General features: G+C 39.7%; 1 protein-coding gene across 2 annotated transcripts in view; it reads left to right on the forward strand.

The window, feature by feature from the left end:
- The first annotated feature begins 6,410 nt into the window (after positions 1 to 6,410).
- Positions 6,411 to 20,869, forward strand: part of PPFIA2 (PTPRF interacting protein alpha 2) — a 270,133-nt gene continuing 255,674 nt past the window's right edge. For both annotated transcript variants that reach the window (XM_056481941.1, XM_056481942.1), the window contains exons 1-2: positions 6,411 to 6,712; positions 14,535 to 14,785. In XM_056481941.1, the coding sequence (XP_056337916.1) occupies positions 14,537 to 14,785 (249 nt within the window). In that variant the 5' untranslated portion in view covers positions 6,411 to 6,712; positions 14,535 to 14,536. The remainder of the gene's footprint in view (positions 6,713 to 14,534; positions 14,786 to 20,869) is intronic.

Below are 20,869 nucleotides of genomic sequence, written 5' to 3' on the forward strand. Positions count from 1 at the left end.
CAGTGCTGGAATCTCCTAAATGATTGACTTTGCCTATTGACAAAGCAAGGCTTATATTGTTGGCAACCAATTACCTTGTGAAATTCTTTCATAGTACCACAAGTCATCATTCTCTCAACTTCATCAAAGTGGAAAGGGATAGACTTTGGCTATACATGAATGGTTAAAAGGTTCATAGACATTTTTAAAGCAAAGAGATAATTTTTTAATGAAAATTTGTTTAACTTTCCAGATAATGCATTTAATCTATGGCTCCTTATATCCTATTCGCTCTGATAGTATTGATATTACTTTCAAGTAATTCACAAAGCATTTCCACTAACATCTGTTTTAAATATCATCTCTTGTGCATTTTTTACTTTATCTTGTCACAGGCAGGTGGTGTACAATGAATTGTCTTACTTCAGCATCTTTCCTTGTGTGCCTTTGTTTTGGCATCTTTATACACTGCTGCATTCAGCCCAGAAGCTATAAGAATCCTTTGAGAGTCCTTCATTTTATTATTTTTGCTGAGCAGATGAGATTTTTTTCAATAATGAAACATTCTTTTTTAATAATAGAACATAACTGTCAACCCCTAAACTTTAATTAATTCAAACTACAGACATGGAATATTTGAAAACATTGTGAATCAAGACTTGTTTTAAAATTCTCTCTCTCTCTTGGTTATAAAACCTGGAATAAGAAGTGGAGTGTGCATTTTGGCTTTCTCTGGCTAACCTGTCTAGCTGAGGAGCAATACTGCACCACAAAGCAGTAATGCAGTCTTCTGGTCATGGAAGGATTTTCATCTAGATGGATGGCACTCTTGCAGCAAAGCTGAAAGGTGATGAAATCTAACTAGCTTGAGATATCTCACTGAGACAGAGTTACCTGGCAATCAGTGTGGAAATTCTGATTTGTATAAGGCTTTACGTGGATTTAGTGCCAACAAGTTTTATTTAGTTATATGTGCCAGGCATGACCTGTGCCAGGAGCCAAGCATGACCTGAAACACCTGTGTGATGCCTCAACATCTTGACTTTTCAGACGGGGAAGTTATTGGTCTTTACCTTCTAAACTTTTTCGTTTGTGATGGAGCAAGAATCTAGGGGTGGGCAGATAAACTAGTGGTGTCAGTTTGTTGTGATGCTGGCCATGATGTCTGTTTTACTAGCAATGGTATTATAGGTTGGATTGTTTCTTAACGACAAAATCTTTCAGCAGCAGCAGTTATGTGTCATGTTATTCTTTGCTCATTCCTCTGGTCAACATCTACTGTGGTCCTTGAGCTTTGCTTGGAATTAGTTCCTCCCTTAACTCACACTATACAATGAAGTGGATTATTAATTAAATGACCTTTAACAAATGCATTATAAACACAAACTTGAAAATGCTTTAAGTATTTTTAACACCATGATGCACTGTTTTTTGATTAGACTTGCTGTTTTGATAGTCTGCATATTTTACATTTTCATGGATTAAAAGGATACTCCATAGCTGAACAGTGTGCATACAACACAAATTTCTCTTTCACATTTTCATTTCAGCAGCTTTTAAAGATATTGCTGTTAACCACTCAGATATGTTCCATACCATTGCCAAAGCCTAATCTAGGGCACTTTGTAAAAAACATGAAACTAGACAAAAATTATGCCAGAAATATAAGAGGTTTCATGTCTCTTTTTCATGCCACTCTTTTTGCTTGCAGTTATAGGTTGAAACCAAATAAAATAATAAATAAATTGTATTCAGAGAATCTGATAGCTCAGCTATCTACTCTCAATACAGCTAAATGACAAGTTTCAATTTTTATGGTAATTAGGTAAAGTAAAATTTTCTATTACAATGTAAGTGTTTCAATAGCAGACTGAATTAAAATGTTTACTTTAATGCCATTTTGGTTGCAAGTGAAACTTCAGCTGACCAACATGAGACAGAGTCAAAAAAGAACAAAATGATTGTTCTTGAAGCCACTCTTAGACCACAAAAAAAAATTTTCCCTTTCAGTTTCAGGTTCTCAAGTACAACAGTATGTGAGTAACTGGGATACTCAAGCAGGTCTTTACCAGCCCTTAAATTATGTCACCAGAAAAATCACCCTAAAGGAGAGCAATAAGACCAAAAAATTCCAGTGGCCCAATCAGAGATCCTGTAGCTGTAAACTAGAGCCTGCCCTGTAAATCAGACTGAGACAGAAATAAAAACTGTACTTTCCCAGCTAAGGACTTTCATCTGTGCTATAAAACTTTCAGGCTTGTATTTTATTGATCTTTAATTGGCTTTGAACAAATCACATCTAAGCTAAATGTATATTTCTCCTTTGAACTTTCTCCCTCCCCATCAAATGTCAGCAATGAGAGACTTTTAAGGCTGCCATGGTGATTTTTGAGGCCACATATGGATTCTGTGTGTGTGTGAGAGAGAGAGAGAGAGACAGACAGACAGACAGAGAAAACAGAGTTTATGACAGCCTTCTAGTAAAATGCAGCAATGACGTTCATAGCTGAAATAGGTAAGCAATTTAAAGTGAGGATCTACAAGGAAACCCTTAAAGCTATGATAATAGGCAGAAAACCTTTGGAAAATAAGCATGAATGTAATTGTAAAGTACAACTGGAATTCTAACTCAAATTACATTGGAATGTTATTTATTCACACAATATGACATTTTTCCCAGCCTTAGCCAAGATCTCCTGAACTTTATTTTTGTGCTTCTCTCTTAGTCCCTAATGGCTTCTTTATAATTCTAAATATTGCTCTGTTTTTTGTTTTGTTATGGGTTTTTTCTTCCTATGTAACATTCCTAAGACATATCTTCTCCATTTTAATACAGAAACCTTACTCATGTCTTCAACATGCTGTAGTACCCATTAAAAGGCTTTAAAATTGAAAAGGTACATCATTAGTATGATTCAGATATGATTCAGGAATCACTTTTCACTCTTACTGTGTTAACTGGATCATGTAAGTTTGCACCATTACTTGCTCCTCAGTTTGGACTGTATGTCTTTGGAGCAACAGCAAATCTTTTTCAAGCTGGTCTTCACCTCCCTTCACCATGATCAGTTATTCCCTGAGAGCATGGTGGTGTCCTCTTTTACCCTGTTCATAGCAGAGGATTTCATTATTCTCTGCTTTACCTTCGTTGGAGACAGCAAATGAGAAAGCCCCACAGCAACATTGACAGAGGGCAGGAAGATAGCTTTCAGATGTGTCTTTCTGATGTAAGGTTATAGATATATATATATATATATTTTAAAGCAACCTGGAAAATGGCAAGGAGGACTTCCTAGGGTAACAAAGAATACCGTCTCACTGTGCTTTCCCTACCTGTGTTCACTCACTTACTTTATCAGATGTAAGTTCCAGTTACTCAAACACCTGCTGCCAGTACATACACACACAAATACAGAAGCTCCCAGAGCAACAGGGCATTTCATCTTCTGGGGTAATTAATGGACTGATTAGAATTAGTATAATATAATAGATATATTATTAGATAATAGAATTAATATAATACTTAGAGCTTATATAAGCAAAATGATGTTTTGGAGATCTAATGGTCAAAGTCCATTCAAGGGGCTTTTAAGCTCATAATTAAATAATACACTAAATATATTTCACTACTGAAGTTTCCATGGAATATATTATTATGCTCTTGATCAAAACTCTACACTTTGGTTTTACCAAAAGCTGTTTCCTACTGTAGGGAGAATTCCTTTATTATCATCAAGTCCAAATATCTTTTTCCATCCTAGGTTTTGTGGCTTTTTCATAGTTTTTCATTTCCCATTCTTTAGAATTTTCCCTTCTTCCATCTTATTAACCTCAAACCCCTACTTGCTTGAAGAGAAGGAGTCTCCTGTTTAAATTGGTGTCACAAAGCACAGGTGGTAATTGGCAGCTTCTGCACCCTGCAGTAACCTCAGTGCTGTGACACACGGTCCTTCAGCCACTCACTCATCTGTGAATCTGCAGTGGAGAAGATGAGGGCAGCAGGTCAACCAGCACAGGTAGCAATGCCAACACCTTGAGTTTTTGCTTTAATGATTGAAAGTCAGTAAGGAGGATGGGCATGAGGAGCTGAGGGGCCAATAGACTTCCAAAAATATTCTGCAAATGTTTGTAAATTGAATAAATGGCTGTGAAAGGGATCTGTCTGCTATAGAGCTAGCAAATAATCGCCTCCTCCAGGACATGGAACAGGGACTGGAATATTTTCCAAGGTGAGTGATGAAAACAGTCACCTTTGGTGAACATGGACAGGTCTCTCACTTGTCTGGCAAACATTTTTTGCAGGAAAAAGGGGGGGAAAAGGCAGGATGTCATCAGTAGCACCCATCTTTATTAATATTTAGAGAAAAGTGATACTTCCATGCATACAGATGTGTTATAAAAAGCATCAGTGGCAAGTTCTGCAGAGTTTGAAGCTGCAAACCCTGATCTTTAATTTCAAAGAAAGGGGAAAAAACCCTTAAACAAATAGTGTAAAATCCCCCATCGGCTATGACCTCCTTTGAAAAAGTTCATACCAGCCAGCCTGGGCGGTGCCTCCTGACCATGATTGCCCTCAACAAGTGCTTTTTGAGTCTCTTACTCTTTCCTTACTCGCCTAACACAAAGCTCAGGTTTGTGATAGTCACGCAGTGGAAGAATCTCATAGATGACAGCTACAGTGGGATTATCAGGAAACTGCTCTAATGGTTTGCATGCTGATAATTAAGTCAAGATAATGATCTGAAATGTACAAGTGAAATAACAAAAAAGCTACTTGGAATAGTGGCACAGGTGGAGAGGAAGGACAACATTTATTTTTTTCTCTTTTCACCTATGCATTGCATTGAGAAGCCCAGCTCTGGTAACATACTCTGGCATGGCACCAGTATTTTCTTTGCACTTGGATTTGAAGTGTCCATGTTGACAACTCTTCTCAGCTATCTGCCTTACAGTGCAGATGTGCATCCTCCATGCATTCATATTTCCCACAATACGGTGTCACACCTCCCGTGAAGCCAGCTCAGCAGCAAGCATCACTGAGTCTCAGCACACTCCTGGCTGTGGCTCCTTCCTTTCTTCACCACGTTTCCACAGCACATGAAGAGCCTTCAGGCTTCCGAAGCAACAAAGTCAATCCTTCACGGATGAAATTATTCTTCTATGCAGAAGAAATATAAACAAATACGGAAATATGTTTTGCAAGAACAAAGTTTGAGTAGCTCATACACGCACATCATCATCCTCAAACTGGGCTCTGGAAGTGCCGGCTGGTATGGGTTCATTCACGATGCCCGGTTCCACGGACACCCGGCACTGTCCCACTCGCGCCCCTCGGGTCCGTGTGCGGCACTGGGGGCTCGGGGACCCTCCAGCCCCTCCGAGCCGCCCAGAATTGTACGAACTGCAGGCAGCACCGCTCAACATCCGGCTCACGCCCCGGTGTCCCCTTTTTTCTTATCTTTTCTTTTCCTTTTGCTAAGGAGTGGGCGTGAGGGAATTAACGCCGAGCGAGCCGCGAAGCAGCGGCAGCAGCATCTGGGGAGCCGCGTGCGTGAGGCAGAGGAGGCAGACGCGATTACTTCAGAATTTATTTAAGGACTGGTGAAAACCACTGCAGCGGCTCCAGGGGAAGTCCCCGCGCCGAGCAGCGCCCGGCCCGGCCCCGCCGCGCCGCTCCCTCCGCCGGCACCGCCCTCCGGCCCGGCCGGCTCCGCTCCGGGCTCGGGGCAGCCTGCCCGCTCCCCGGTAGCTGATGTTAATTACACGCCCGGACTGATGAGATTATGGCAGGTTTTATGCCTGCTTTCCCACGGTCGGATGATAAATTTTATTACGCTCCAGAAGAGATGCTGTGCCGTTTGCCCGAGCTGCTTGGCTTGCAGGCTGCGGTACGCAGCGCCGTGCTGCCGCTCTCCATGCCCGTGTCCCCGGGCGATGCGGGGCTGGCAGCGGTGCCCGGGGCGCGCCCACGTGCCGTGGGTGACCGGCGGCCGCCGCTCCCGGAGCCGCTCCCGGTGCCGCTCCCGGTGCCGCTCCCGGAGCCGCTCCCGGTGCCGCTCCCGGTGCCGCTCCCGGCTCCGGCTGCGGGCGGCTGACAGCGGCTCTGCACCGTGCCAGCCAGGCAGCGATGTGCCAGCCGGGCAGCGACGAGCCGTGGGCAGAGGATTGCTCCCTGTAAAGCAGAGAACCGCGTTTGCTTTTTGATCATGCAAGCAGTCGTGCGTGTGTGTGTGGCATAATTAGCTTGGGAGGTATCGGAGAGCCAGGGAAGCCAGATACCGCTTAGTTAAGTTTAGCAAAAGATAAGAAATAAAGGAAAGATGCTCTCGCCCTGCCCCCTCCCCTGTGATCGCCCGCCTCCAGCTGCAAGGATGCTGCTGCTCGAAAGGGGCTGCTGGAGCTTTAAGAGCCGCTCCCCCCCTCCTGCTCCCGACAATGGTCTGAACCGAGCTCTGCTTCCCAAAGCAAAATTTGTAATATGCCATTTTCCCATGGATGCTTCTCCTCTTGGCTGCCGACGAAGTGACCGAAGAAAATGTTGAGGTGCCAAGCAGCGAGACTTGCCGGAGGACGGGTGCGGGGGCTTGGGGTTCCTCGGAGCAACGCCTGTGTCACCATTGCTAGGAAGATGGTCCAGGAGTGCTCGGCTGTGTGAGTCCCCGCTCGAAGCCGGTGGAGACTGCGGTTGTTATTGATCAAGTGAAATAGCAGACGCCGAAATAAAAGATACTAGGTACTGAACCTTCTATTTCTGAGTTAGACATTCCTTCCTCAGCCCCTATATCCTTGGGGGATGAGGTGTAAATGCAAAATCTAGCTGTCTGCCTCTTGCTGTAGTACTTGTGTGGTATTTAAATGCATTTCTATAATGGGAGTTGGGGGATTTCAGGCTAAAAAATGTGAAACCAACTTCTTTTTTTTTGGTTGTGGTTAAGGGAAGTTGGAGGTCAGATGAAGAAGATACATAAAGAACAGATAGTTGGAATGAGACCTTTTTCTAAGGTACAGGGTTGACCACCCCTCCTGCGTGGAAGGAGAGCAGTATGCTTCTGTTAAAGGTGATATCATAGTTTAGTGGAGACTGGCAGGTAAGGAGTTAACTAGGAGGAGGAATATGCATGTAATGCAACTCAGACAATAGGAAGGATTTTCCTTATTGGAATTACACTGTGCTTTGAGTGATCCTGCTGAGGACATCTGAAGAGACATAATTGCAGTAAGATCTGGTTTTATCAGTCACTATATCTATTTAACGATTTGGAAAAAATAGCTTGTAAATGCAAAATACCCGGAACGATCCAATGAAATGAGTTTTCAAGCTGATGTCACTGTGGACAGGCTAGAATGTATGCTAGGTAGATTTTGACTTCTTTTTCCTGCAGCAAAATTACAAGTAACTTGAAATGACTGCTCAACCGTGGTGTGCAAATCAAACATCACAGTAAACAGGAAACAAGCTTTTAAGGCAAGTTATGGTTAGAAGGGTGAGGGGCTAAAATTAGATTCACATCTAAGGTGGTGGCCTTCAAGGTGAGCAAAATGAATGCTTGTCTAAGAGCCTTTGTCAGGCAGAAGCCAAGTAGCTTTGTGTCTTATTCCCAGAGCTTCCCAATTGAAAGAACTCCATCTGGTAAATTATTTCCAGGCTAAATGAGCTTTCGGAGGAGTTTGTTACAATGTTCACTTAAATAAATAATTCCAAGACTCTTGGCCAATTAAGATAACAGAAGATGCTAAATAGGGTGGGGTCCAGTGAGAAGAAGAAAGAGAAGTTTTTCATTTTCCACTGCTATAGGATAAGTACCACAGAAATTTCAAGGTTTTTTTTAGAGCAAGTCAGTATTGAGGACACACTTTGATACCTTTTCCATATATGATCATAATCAGAAGTTAATATAAGAGAGTTGCTATCAATTAATTTGCTAATGGAGTACCTTCTGAAAAGAAGCTTTATAAAACTCTTAACCAAGGATGACCACATCCTGTGCTCTGTGTAGGAATTTTTCTCCATTCCCCTTATCTGGATATTTGAACTGAGCTGCGGAATTCCTAATTGAGCAAATACGGAGTTCACTCTTGATGGAGAAATAATGCAGCTAATGCTATAGATTTGCTGTGACATTTTTGCATACAGCCTGATAAATCTTAATGTAATGACAGTGAACCACATTCTTTCCTCCTCTAGTAGGACAGATTACTTTAAGCAGTCATTGCTTTTTGCCAGTTGAGTGTTGAGTGTTTAGAGGGGAAACCTGTTCATGATTTCAGGTGGTACAGTAGGCAATGGTCACATAACATCCAGCATGCTCCCTGGTATCACATAACAGACATTTGTGATATTTATGCCTTTGTTTGGATGGAGTAAAATGACAGGAGATTGATGGCTTGACTATATTTAGTGACTTTTCCAACCAATGATCCAAACCCACTGAAGTCCATGTCACAATTTCCATTAATTCAAGCATTTGCTGGATTATATTCCATGCAAATTACTGGAGAAAACATTGAACTAGGAACCAATCAACCTGGAAAAGGCTTTGTAGTAGATGGTGTGGTAGACACACGATGGATAAGAAAGATGGTGTGTTTAGAGAACTTCAGTGTTCTGCTTCTCAACTGCCATTGTGTATGGCTGTGATGCCTGAGCACTCAGGTCCAGAGCTACTATTAAAATAAGAGCCTCAGTTTTGTTTCGAATTGGAAGAGTTCTAAAGTTATTACAGTACCTAAAACTCTTTTTTTAGGGTGTGTTTATGTGCTACATGGATTTCAAGGGAAGAAGGAATTTGTTAGTATCCTGCTCCCCCTTCAGAACCTTTCTGGGGGTTTGGGATAGTTGCAGGTGCTACACAAGTTCACAGTATGCTGCAGTTCTTGCAAGTTTTGGATGCTGTGGGGGCACCCTGACCAAGGGAGTTGTAATGTCTCTCTGTGGCTCAGGATGGAGCAGTGATTATGTATTAAAAGTAAAATGCTGGTGACTTAATGCATCTTTCATTGAAGGATTGCTTTACTTACATTCAGGATACTGGGTATAATGATAAAATTTGTACTCTAGAAGTACTAAGTTAAGTATCAATGGAGCTTTTATTTTTCTATTTAAAGAAAGAAACGCATTTGAAAAGTCTTTTGTTGGCTTAGATCACTCAAGCATAACTTCAGTCAAGTTGTATTACTACAGGGCAAGTCTGCCTTTTTCTGGCAAAGGACACAAGCTTTCATTCTCTTTTTTTGAATGACGGGGTATATAGTGCACATTCAGCTTTTAATGTCACCTCTAAGTGGAAGAATATGCCACCTTGTTTATCCCTTTCTCTCCTCTGCTTCCTTTTCTTTGCAGAAGAAAGCACTTCCTGGCTGCATGGGAAGTGTCACATAGAATGATGTACAGGAGAGCTTAATCAGTTATCATGGACATCTGTGGTCTTGAATATATGGGACGGTGTTGAATCCACCACTTGTAGTTCTTATCACCCACTGGAAAGAAATTTCAGCTTCCTCAGTGTTCATTCTTTGCTGTTTGTGTCTTACTCAACGTGCCCTTAGGTTGAAGTAGATGATTTCCAGAGGTTCCTTACAACCCTGAGTATTCAGTGATTCTGTCATATCTTGACAGAGCACAGTGGCTGTCCACTCACTAGTGGGTTGCTGTAGTTAGCTGGCCTGTACCTCACTTTTTCCTGATGACCAGGATGGTCAGTTCAGGTCTTAATTACCTGTTCCCCCTCTACTTTATTCCTCCCCCAACTTCTTTTTTCAGTTTTCTGGGGCAAAAGTCTGCAGTTCTGTGGTGGCACAATGAGCTGCAGTATCTTGCCAGATGTATGGCTAGGCATCACTGGTATAACCAAGCAGGATTTGAGGCATCAAGTATTGGTAAAGAAATCCTTAGTAAAATCCTTCAGTGGGAATTTACTCAGTCTCTAAGAAGGTGCCTCCATATGGCTGGGTACTGATACCTGAGTTTACTCAATTCAACACCATTCATCATTCCATTGGAAAGAAGCAAAGTCTGTGTTTCTGGGTTCTTGGATTTGTTTGGTGGTTGTTTGTTTGATTCCTATCCCATGGAATTATTCTGTGTGGAAAGGACCTTTGTAAGTCATCTGTGACAGCCCCTTGCCTACTGCTGGGCCAATGCAAAATAAGATGAATCTGCTCACTGCAGTTTTGAAAGGAAAAAAGAATATTTAGTGCTATTTGTAATTTTCAGGAATTTAAGGCAGGTATTTATGCACTCCAATTTTGTCACATTTAGATTTTGTCACATTAAATTTAAGAGAAGTTAGTTTGCAATTTAGAGTTGTGGCAATGCAATTCGAAGTTTCTGTTTTAAACTTCAGAGATGGGATTCTAATGCTTCATGTACATTGTGGATTGTCTTTGCTTATCCTCTTTATTTTTGTCACTGTCAGCTCTGAATTATTTTTCACTAATAGGACTTACCAAAAAAATGTAACTGTAATTGCCTTGTAGGAGTTGATAGGAATGTATAGCTTAGGGAAAGGGATACTGTGTTGGGATAACAAATATATGAATGTAGGAGCTGGTGTGTGCAGATGAAGTGGAGAGATTAAAATACATGCACAGACTTGAAGATGTTTATGCATCTGATTTTCAGTGTGCATCCAGAGTTGAATGAGAAACTAACAGCCTATTACACTGTATGAAACCAATTCAAAAGAGTAGAGGGCTGAGAGTCTTCATTCCAATCTTTGATCTTTTGGGGCCATTCCTGGGCATATGGCTGTAGGCCATCAATCATATGACAGGCTGATAAACACAGTTAGAAATCATGGAATATCCAGATGTCAGTTTATGAATGTGCTTGGTCTATCCAGCAGCTACGGTTTAAAATATCAACTTCTCTGAGCCTAGCCAGTTTTTGGAACAGTAAGAATGGAGAACAAAAAAGAAGCTTAATGACCATCATTTATTAATCTTGTTCAGTTCTATTCTGAGTGGAATTGATATCTACATGTTTTTTAAGAACTGAGTACCTGAAGCAAATACCTGCTATGTATGCATAGATCTGTTGAGCTGTACATATATCATTGAGTCTAGGATGCAGCTGTCCTGTGTAGATGAAATTTGATTCATGCATTATTAAGGAAAGATATCTGAGTCTTTTCAGAAGTTATGTAAATTCACAAATTAGACACAAAAGTATGTATGGCATGGTAGTTCTGGAATGTCATGGAAGTGGGCCTGCCAATAGCCTTATTTTGAGCCTTTTTGAACTGCAGCACTGAATGTGGCTGTGTTTCCCTATAAATACAATTGAAAAAGGAATATATTTTTCACAGAAAGAATGACTTATTCTGGTTAATTTATTAGAGACATCACTTTCAGTGTTTAATGATTGAAATCCTTCCTGTATAAAAAGTACTTCAGCTTAACACAGATTTATAGTCTGTGGTAAGTGGGGAAGAGTAGGTAGGTAGAGTAATTCCTTCTAATTTCATTGTATGAAATATTTCAGCTGATTATATTATGAAACCAGACTAAAAATTGTTGAGGTGATGGAGGTTTTTAATCACCAAATTTAGGTTTAAAATTCAGATTATACAGAAGGAAAATCAAAAATGGCCCTCTTCCCCTACTACTACTAATTCAGGTTAGTCAGAATATCATCACATTAGTGATCAGACCAAACTGATCATAGTAATATTATTTTTATTTCATGTTTTAGCATGAATCCCTCAGTTGTTTCTGTCTGCATGTGTTGTCTTTGTCCTCTACATGCTTCTGGTGTATACAAACTAAATACCTTTCAGTGATAACTAAACTGGGAGCTGACTCTTAAATTTAAACCTCCTGACCCCGTATGTGAACCACATCATCCTGTGGTTTGCCAAAGGTTGACTAATACATGCACACACCATCAGAAGGCTCAGGAAACGTCAAGAACTCTTGTAACTCTGGGACATAATTCACTTCCTATATAAAGATCCAAATGCAGTTGTGCCCTTCTATTTGTCCTCAGCTTCCAATCTTATACTACTAGATTGTGATTGGTCTGTTTGCTGACCCTCCTCTTCTGTTTCTGTGAAGTTCTTCCTCTACTTTACCTGCCCTAGCTTTTGCTGCACTCCCTCTCAATAAGCCTTTTTTCCTTTCTTTCCCCCCTTAATTGAAAAATTCTTCAAATATTCTCAGTATTTTGATTTGTTCCTGCTATCAAGCAGGAAATTCATAAAAGATGTGATAAGGTCCTGGGGATGTAGCTCTAATCTTCAGCTTGTGCTTGGGAACAGTGCTAAATGGTGGCTGCCTCAGGACATTAAAAGCATCCCATGTGTTGGCACATGTAAAATGATAAATGCCAAAAAAATTTTTAAAAAGGAAAACAAAAATGCTTTTGTAAAGGCAAGAAGACAAAAATCATAGTAAATCGAACAGCACTGCATACTAGAAAGGCTGTAAGAAATTTCTCTCTGGAAGCCCTGGAGAAAACCTGCAGAGGATTGAGATTTTGTTCCTCTTTTTTTGTGGCTTGGTGACCCAGGAGCACTCTGAGAAGGCAGATTTCCTTCAGAGTCGTTTGGGGTCCTCATGGGCCCCCACAAACAATCCGTGTGAGGGTGTGGTCCAGGATTCCCACATCTCAAACTCCTAGCTGTAGCAAGAGTCAAAGTGTCCCTATCTGTCACACCCTACCAGCATTTCTGTCTGGCTCAGGTTAAAAGATTGCTGTGCTGTATTTCTGTCCACTCTCAGGGTGAGGGAGGGAGAGGATGCATGTGGTTCCAGTGGAATAATGGCATTGATCTCTGAACTTCCAGAAAGCAATGTGCATCACCAGGCTGACTGCAAGAAGTGCTGTACCTTTTAAAGATTCTCCTGGGGCTGTGAGCTGTGGGAGAAAACTTCCAAATAGCAACTGCCTACACCAGGAGCTGCCCACCCATTCCCTGCCTTCTCTGCTGTCTTAGTCATAGCCCAAGTTTGTTATTTGTGCTGTCAGAACAATGCAGTCCAGGGATTCAAAATAAGAATAATGGATGTCCCCCTGCCTTCCCTGAATGCAACAGCCGAGAGGGACAAGATGTGATAACAATGCCATGAGCATTCAACTCATGGATTCCCTTGCTACCCCACAACCACTTACATATATGGCTTCCCACGTCCCCATAATGGCTTTAAGAGGAGATTTCCTCTCTTGTTTGAATGCAAGGGGCTGAGGTAGCAACAGCTGTCCACACAGAGGTTTCCCTACCTGTTCTCACACACTCACCAGCATTCCTGCAAAATTGCACCACTCTGCCAGAGCCTTTGTGCCAGGCTAGCAAATGCTGTGCCTTTCACACCAGAAACCTGATCTGCTTGTATAGGACATTGGAAGAAATTTCTTGAATGGCGAAGCTTCACCAGTGAGAATCCCCTGGGACAAGAAGTGTGACCCACGAGATGTTGATGCTTGTGAGGCAGGAAGGTTTCAGTGACAATCCCAATTGTTACCTTTGGTCTTGAGGAATGGGCATGCAGAGACCATGGTCTCTGGCCCCCTGCTGCATACTGAAAAGTTATGATTGAACTGAGCAAGTAGCAGAGGGCCTTGGAATTTTTTAACTATCCCTTTGCTCACCGTGAACTTTACCATGGTTAGCCACAGGTGGGAGCTGAGTGGAGACTGGTGATGGACCCTTGCTGAGTGCAGTGTACTAATATGATGTTGTGAGAGGTTCCTGGAGGCAAGACAGGCTCCCCTGTGGGCATCCCACATCCCCTGTGGACAGTGGACAAAGCAGTTACTATCAGAAAGCTCTCCCAAGGATTCCCAAAGTTTCTCCCTGTACATGAACAGGGGGTTTGAGATGTATGTGAGAAGTTTTGCAGCTGAAGCATGGGACTAGGTGATGCTATTTGCTCTGCTCAGGACAGATTTAAGGAACAAACAACAGTGATTCTGCTCCTGGTAATTCAATTTGCACAAGATATCACAGGGATGTAATTAGCAGAGTTTCTATTTCTTGACCTCTTACTGAACAAGCTCACTGGAGAATAATTTCCCCTGAGGATGGGAATAACTAGATAGAAAAATAGATTAACCTGGCATTGTTAAGGCAGCATGATACTGGATCAATGGTTAGCCTGAGCTGTACTGTAGAATTGCCTAGAGGAGGAAAAAATTTGGCAGTTAGTGGCAGCTATTGACATCAATACCAACAATTCAACAATGAAATTAAGTAAGAGGAGGGAGAAGAGCAATGATAAGGGAGACTGCAATTGCAGAGGAAGTATTTTCTGTCATTTTAAGAGAGCATTATTTCTAAAACTATTAATTTAAAATATTCTATAACCCTCCATCTCCTTCCAGTCAGCCTTCTTTAATTTTGGGAAGCACATACACAGTCTTTGCTCTGTGGAAGCAGTCACTGTATTTAATCCCTCTCTATTGACCATCTGATTAACATTGTGCACAAGTTTAGAAGTGGGAGCAATGCAATAATCTACTAGCTGTGTCCATGTGACAGAGTTTATTCCTCTCATGAAATATCCCCAAATGTTTTCTCTACTGAAGAGCTGTTCCTCGATCTGTGCTCTTTTTAAAGAAATGATGTGTGAAGTGATGCCAACGATAAACGAGGACACCCCGATGAGTCAGCGGGGGTCCCAGAGCAGTGGCTCGGACTCGGATTCTCATTTTGAGCAGCTGATGGTGAACATGCTGGATGAAAGGGACCGTCTCCTCGACACCCTTCGGGAGACACAGGAAAGCTTGTCACTTGCTCAGCAACGCCTACAGGATGTCATCTACGACAGAGATTCCCTCCAGCGACAGCTGAACTCGGCACTGCCTCAGGTATGTCGTTAACAAAGGTTCTCTTTTTTTGTTTAGGTGATTTTTTACTTGATACCAATTGCTTTAACCCTAATCAGTATGTATTCCTTCAGATCCAAATTTTTCTCCCATTGATGTCAGCTGCAGAACTCCTATTGAATTAATACTACCTGGTTTGGCCTCTATGGAACCTCTTCATTTTTAAGAGGAGGAGTAATGCTGTTGACTTGAAGGAGAGCAAGATGAAGGACTGTAGCTACTGGTTCTTTTGGCTGTTGCTCTAGCATTTACTACAGGTGAGGGATCATTTAAATAAAAGATCTAATGGTAGAAATAAAGCAAAAAGAATGAGGATTTTTTCTGCATAAGAGTTACTAATAAACAGCAAATAAAACTAACTTACGTAGGTTAAATAAGGTACTACACAAACCCACAAATACAACTACTACCTTAATATTTTAATTCAATTAAATTTTAATATTTATATAAATCTCATTATCTGAAGCGACCCTAATCTTTTGTAGGAACTTCAAAAGGAACTACTTCAGTAAAAATGCTAATGTGGTATTATATTTCAATATTATATGTCAATATAATAGTTTCTTAATATACTAAAATTAAAAGCAAAGAAAGGTCTTCAGCTAGTGTATGTTGCCAGAGGTGGGAAAGATACCATGATTCAAAATTCAGGTTTCCTCCATGTTTTTTATTCCATGTCACTCAGCTGTCACTTATTAGGAAATGTGACCATGAGGCCTTGGGAGGGATTATGACAGTGTGTGGTTGGTATAAAGAGGTCATAAGGATGAATGAACTGAGTAAGAAAATTTTTAAGGGTAGAAGAGGAAAATGGCACCCCTGGAATAGGGAGCAGCAGTTGTTCAACGGCTAACCTCAGCAGGTTTTTGAAATATCTTGGGATAGGACTAAATAAGAGAGAGAGAGAGAGAGAGAGAGAGAGAGAGAGAGAGTGTAATCATTTGAAGGAAAGCATTAGCAACTTGAGCATTAGCTCCAGGCAATAAGAATGCCCACAGCTGTCCTGGACAAACAAAAAGTAGTAGCAATGATCTTGATATACTGTAAAATCAAGGATTGTTGTTTTTTTTTTTCTCTTTATTTGTGGGCAGTTGAGCTACTTTTGTACAGGTGTCGCTCCATAGAAGAGTGGAAAAGAGTAAGTGAAAGACAGCATAAATTCTTTATTCAAATATTTACTGCTTAAAATCCAAAGAAGAGAGGATGTTCTGCATCTATGACGTCCCATTCAGTGAGCAGAGGCTCTCTCCACTGAGTCCAGAGTGAGGTATTTTTGTTAAACACTAGCAGGTGTCTACGCTCTAATGTTTCTGTGTCTTGCATATGCAGAACTACTAAAATACTGGAGACAAGCTAAGGAAAACAATATTCAGCATAAATGTCATACAGGGCCTAAAAGAAATAAATTTTAAAGAAATGGATTACAATAATATTTTATTCTTTATTTTTTCTAGTAAATAATAAAGAATAAAATCATATTGTATTATTTAGTTTGGAATTATAGCTGTACACCTCTTAAAAGCAATTGATTTCTCAGGTGAACACTTTGGCCTACCATATGCCATTAAGAATGTGTGTTTCAGTTAGCACTCATCCTTATATCTTAGAGAGATGTAGGTTTCCCATATGAGAAACTGTGTGACCCACTGCTTACACTTTAAAGCAGAATCAAGTTTTTTGCCTATTAAATATGTTATCTAGATCTTCATGTAAGTAATTAAATTCTGTAGAAATCTGTTCTTATAAGTACAGAACACTGGCTTAGTAATATCACATTCTAGTATTAGAGTCTTTCAAGAATGTGATTTTCATTTCACTGCCATACTATTTAGTTTCAATTCTGGACTTGAGATATTCTGCATAGTACTTTTACAGTTTTTTGGTTTATGGTTTTATGAATGGCAAGCTTGCCTTGCTAACTGCCTGTTATAGCCTTCTGACAAAATATTACCTAGGACTTATTACCTAGAGCAGAGGAAGAATTCTCTCTTCACTCAATTTAGGAGGAGAATATATAAATATAAGATATCTATATGATAACTATCAAATAGTTGCAATGTGTAATGTAATGAGTCTTGCTTTATCAGAATTTATTCTTTTAGTTCTTGATCCCTTGACTGGTTTTCAAAATTCAATTATTTCTTAGTATTATAGTGCTCTGTGCGTAGAACCTGTATTGACACAGTTATATTCCAAAGCATTTTTGTTAGGACACTGTTTTTGCTTATTGTCTGTTTAACTGTTAGCAGTGAAAAATATGTTCTGGAAAAATCATTACACTTGCAGTAAATAGAACCTGAACTAAAAGAGCTTGCATGAAAACTCAGCCATTGAAAAACCTTGTCTGATGGGAAATAGGAAATCATAAATAACATTAAATAGGAAGCTTGCATTATTAGTTAATGCTGTTAGAGCTGTTAATGCTGTAGCCAATGGCTGTAAATGTCTTTAAGTTTTTATACTGGTCTGCACTGCAACAGAACAATGTATAATTAACTATGTTTTTCAAATCCGAGTTACAGAAATACAGTTATGCTGAGTTCTACCATTGAAATAAATTTTATTTCCATTAGACTGGCAATCAACTTTATGAACATCTGTGTGTAATTGAACAGCTATGTTTAAGGAAGGAGGGGAAAAGTGAGCAGACAATTACAGATCAGCTAGTCTAAATAAAATAACAGGCAAGACTTTAAAACTTGTTTTGGAGGAAAATCTTATAAGATGTCAAAAATCTAACTTAAAAATATGACAAGGGTTTATCAAAATTATCTTTATACAAAGTAGCTCAACATGATTCTTTGGTATCAGAATTTTTAAACTGGGGAACTACAGTATCCCAAAAATGATATCTTTTTAAGTCTTTTCATTTAAATTATTAGTATATGGGAGATGTGTAAGGAAAAGCAATATAATAATTAGTAATGTAAGTAATAAAAGAGAGAGAGGAAAAATTTTCACTTACAGTAGACTGACAGGATGGAAGGAGAGTAGTAGTAGTTAATGTATTTGGAGATCAATTTTTATTAATTTGAGCATAAGAAGAAGCATGCTAGTGGAAATTTCAGATGACACAAAATTGGGTTGAATAGGCAACGAAGGGAGTATTATAACACACAAGAGGTGGGATGGTAGTGCATGATACAAGGGTGAGTGCCTTACATCTAGCAGGTAATAAAAGAATTCATTACCTTCTAGGTAGCAGTAGTAAAGAGGGATAATATATGGTTTGGAATGGTGGTAGGCAGCCAGTGGGAGTTGGAAAAATGGAAAAATGGAGGTAAAAAATGGAAAGTACCATTTTGAAATGTCTTATGTAATAGACTTCTGTTGGAAGTAGGTAAATATTAATGCAGTTAAACTAAGGGGTGGTTTGGACCTTATTTTTCTGAGTTTTGGCTCAGTGATTGAGAGTCAACCTGAATTGGGAAGAGGTTGAGAAAAACACTGCTAGAGGGAAGAGGAAGTAACATCTTCTGCCTTAAAAGGCTAATTGAAGTTTTCTTATTTCTGGGGGAAACTGACTTGAGAGGGACTATGAGTGATATCATAGATTTTCTTGAAGAGACAGGAAGATGGAATGAACAGGTGAAGATGCAAGAAATGTTTTAAACCAAAAATAATGTTGATGAAGGAATAAATGATTGTAGGGTACCATGGATAAAGATAGATCATTCATCAAAAGAAGGTCTTGAATTATGAAGGAATGGCATCTTTCTTAGACAAAGACATGGTGAAAACTCGAAACTGTTTTCAAGATGAAGCTGGTATAAAAGACATTATATGTCATAATACTTTTAGTTAACCTGTGAACTTGACCCAGAACACCCCTTCAGTTTCTTTATTTCAGACTTTATTGTGGAGATATTCAGAATCTAGTTCAGAAGTGATCTTGCTTAATCTTCCCAAAGCTTCCTGTTGACAGCAGAAGCCTCTAAGGAAAGTGTATTTGGGTCTGCACTTCATGTTCCCCAGCAACAGGAATTTATTGCATTTAGGTCATGACTCTTGAGTCCAGAAAAAAATATAAATTGCTAAATACAATGAACTACACTGTAATGAGGAAGCATAATATCTAAATACCTAATAGTGTGGTTTTACTTTATTGCAGTAAAATTAGGGCTTTTACTGTAGCGTAAGAAAGTGTTTTGCTAAAAAGGTTAGGAACTAACTCTGTTTTTGAGTACTAGAGAGGAAAATGTTCAGTTACAACTTTCTCAAGCAAATTTAACCATAATCTTCTCTAAGCTAAATTGTCTAGAAAATATAACCTTGATTAGTTACCTTGTAAATAAACTGGAGAAATACAGCATACGTCATTGTGAGACTTCGAACGATACTTAGAATCATAAGAGTTATAAATGTAGTCTAATAAAAAATACTGAACCAGTCTTGCGTTTTGGTTGTTTTGTTTCTTTTAGCCTTTCAAGAATAAGTTTCATAGTATGAAAGATATTATTTATGAAGATGTTAATAAGTTATCACTCTCTAGTCAAGTTTATTTTGTTCATTAATAATGTACTTTCTCAATGATTTACTTAGAAATTATTATTCACAGAATAGCTGAGGTTGGAAGGGACCTCAGGAAGTCACCTTGTCTAGCTTGTCTGCTGCAGCAGAGTTACTAAGGGCAGGCTGCCCAGGACTGTGTCCAGATGGCTTTTGAATATCTCTGAGGGTGGATTCCACAGCCTCTCCAGGCAACCTGTGCCGGTGCTCAGTCACCCTTCCTGTAAAAAGTAAAAAATGTTTCCTGATGTTCAGGAAGAACAGTCTGTGTTTCCATTTGTGTTCATTGTCTCTTCAATATTGCATTACCAGGAAGTCCTGATTTTACTGATCATTTATGGTAGCAGATTTTATTTTTTAATGGCTGTAAATTTTTCCATGTATTGATCATTGGAATCTGCACCTATAATATATCTTTTTGAGTACTATTGGCTGTCACCAGTCAACTTCTTATTTTCCATATGCTTTAGCATATTTCCAGGAGGATCTCCTCCATGATCTTGCTGATCACTGAGGTGAACCTGACTGGCCTTCAGTTCCCTAAATCCTTTTTACACTTCTTAAAGATGGGGGTTACGTTTCTGCTTTTCCAGTCAGTGAGAACTTCACAAGGGTGACACAACTTCTCAAATGTGAGGGATAATGGCTTAGACACTTCATCCACCAGTTCCCTCAGGACATGCGGATGCATCTCATCAGGTGCTGTGGACTCGTGCACCTTCAGGTTCCTTAGATGTACATAATCTCAAGCCCACTCTTCAGTGGGTGGTTCTGCATTCCCCCAGTCCATCCTTTGCCTTCTGCAACTTGGGATGGTGTGGCTGAAGCACAATGTGTGGTTTGCATGGTTTTAAACAGATGAGTTGAACTCTTCTATGCATGTGTATAAGAGCTCCTGTCTGTAAAATAGACATTTTAAAACTAAAATGTCCAGATATGTTATTCTTTGGTAGAGATAATTGAATAATTTATGCTGAGAGAGACCATTGGAACTCCATTTTCTTTATTTTTTAAAATTGACAGTGTTTATTTTCAGTAAGTTTGAAAATGTGATTTGAGTGAATCTCTCTGGTGGAGATCTAAATACCTAGGTCTAGCTGAGTTTAAATTATTATGAATGCTGCAAAAATATTTTTTTTTTTAATCTGCTATAGATATTATTGTCAGCACTGTTTGCACGTCTTCCTGGATATAGATAGTAGAATTGTTTGGAGTGTGGAACTGCAATACTAAAATGAATCTTTTGATATCCTCTGGTACCCCATAGATTTCAACTAAATTGTAATTGTTAGCTACAATAATTCAGTAATAAAATCAGTAACAGAAATATAGTGGTAATCATTAAGGTTTTATTTGATCTAATAAGATACCACTCATTTAGAAATGCTTACTGGAGGCATGATAGAAGGGAAAATCCAAAGAGGAAAATGTAATGGCCTTGTTTTATTGAACCAGTTTATGTAATTTGATCAATGTTAACCTTTAATAGAATTGTGATTAGAGAATTTTGCTGATAGACTTGCAATTTCTTCCAATACAGTGAGCAATGAATTTTTT

The sequence above is a fragment of the Oenanthe melanoleuca genome, chromosome 1A (assembly GCF_029582105.1).
Source record: "Oenanthe melanoleuca isolate GR-GAL-2019-014 chromosome 1A, OMel1.0, whole genome shotgun sequence".
NCBI lineage: Eukaryota > Metazoa > Chordata > Aves > Passeriformes > Muscicapidae > Oenanthe > Oenanthe melanoleuca.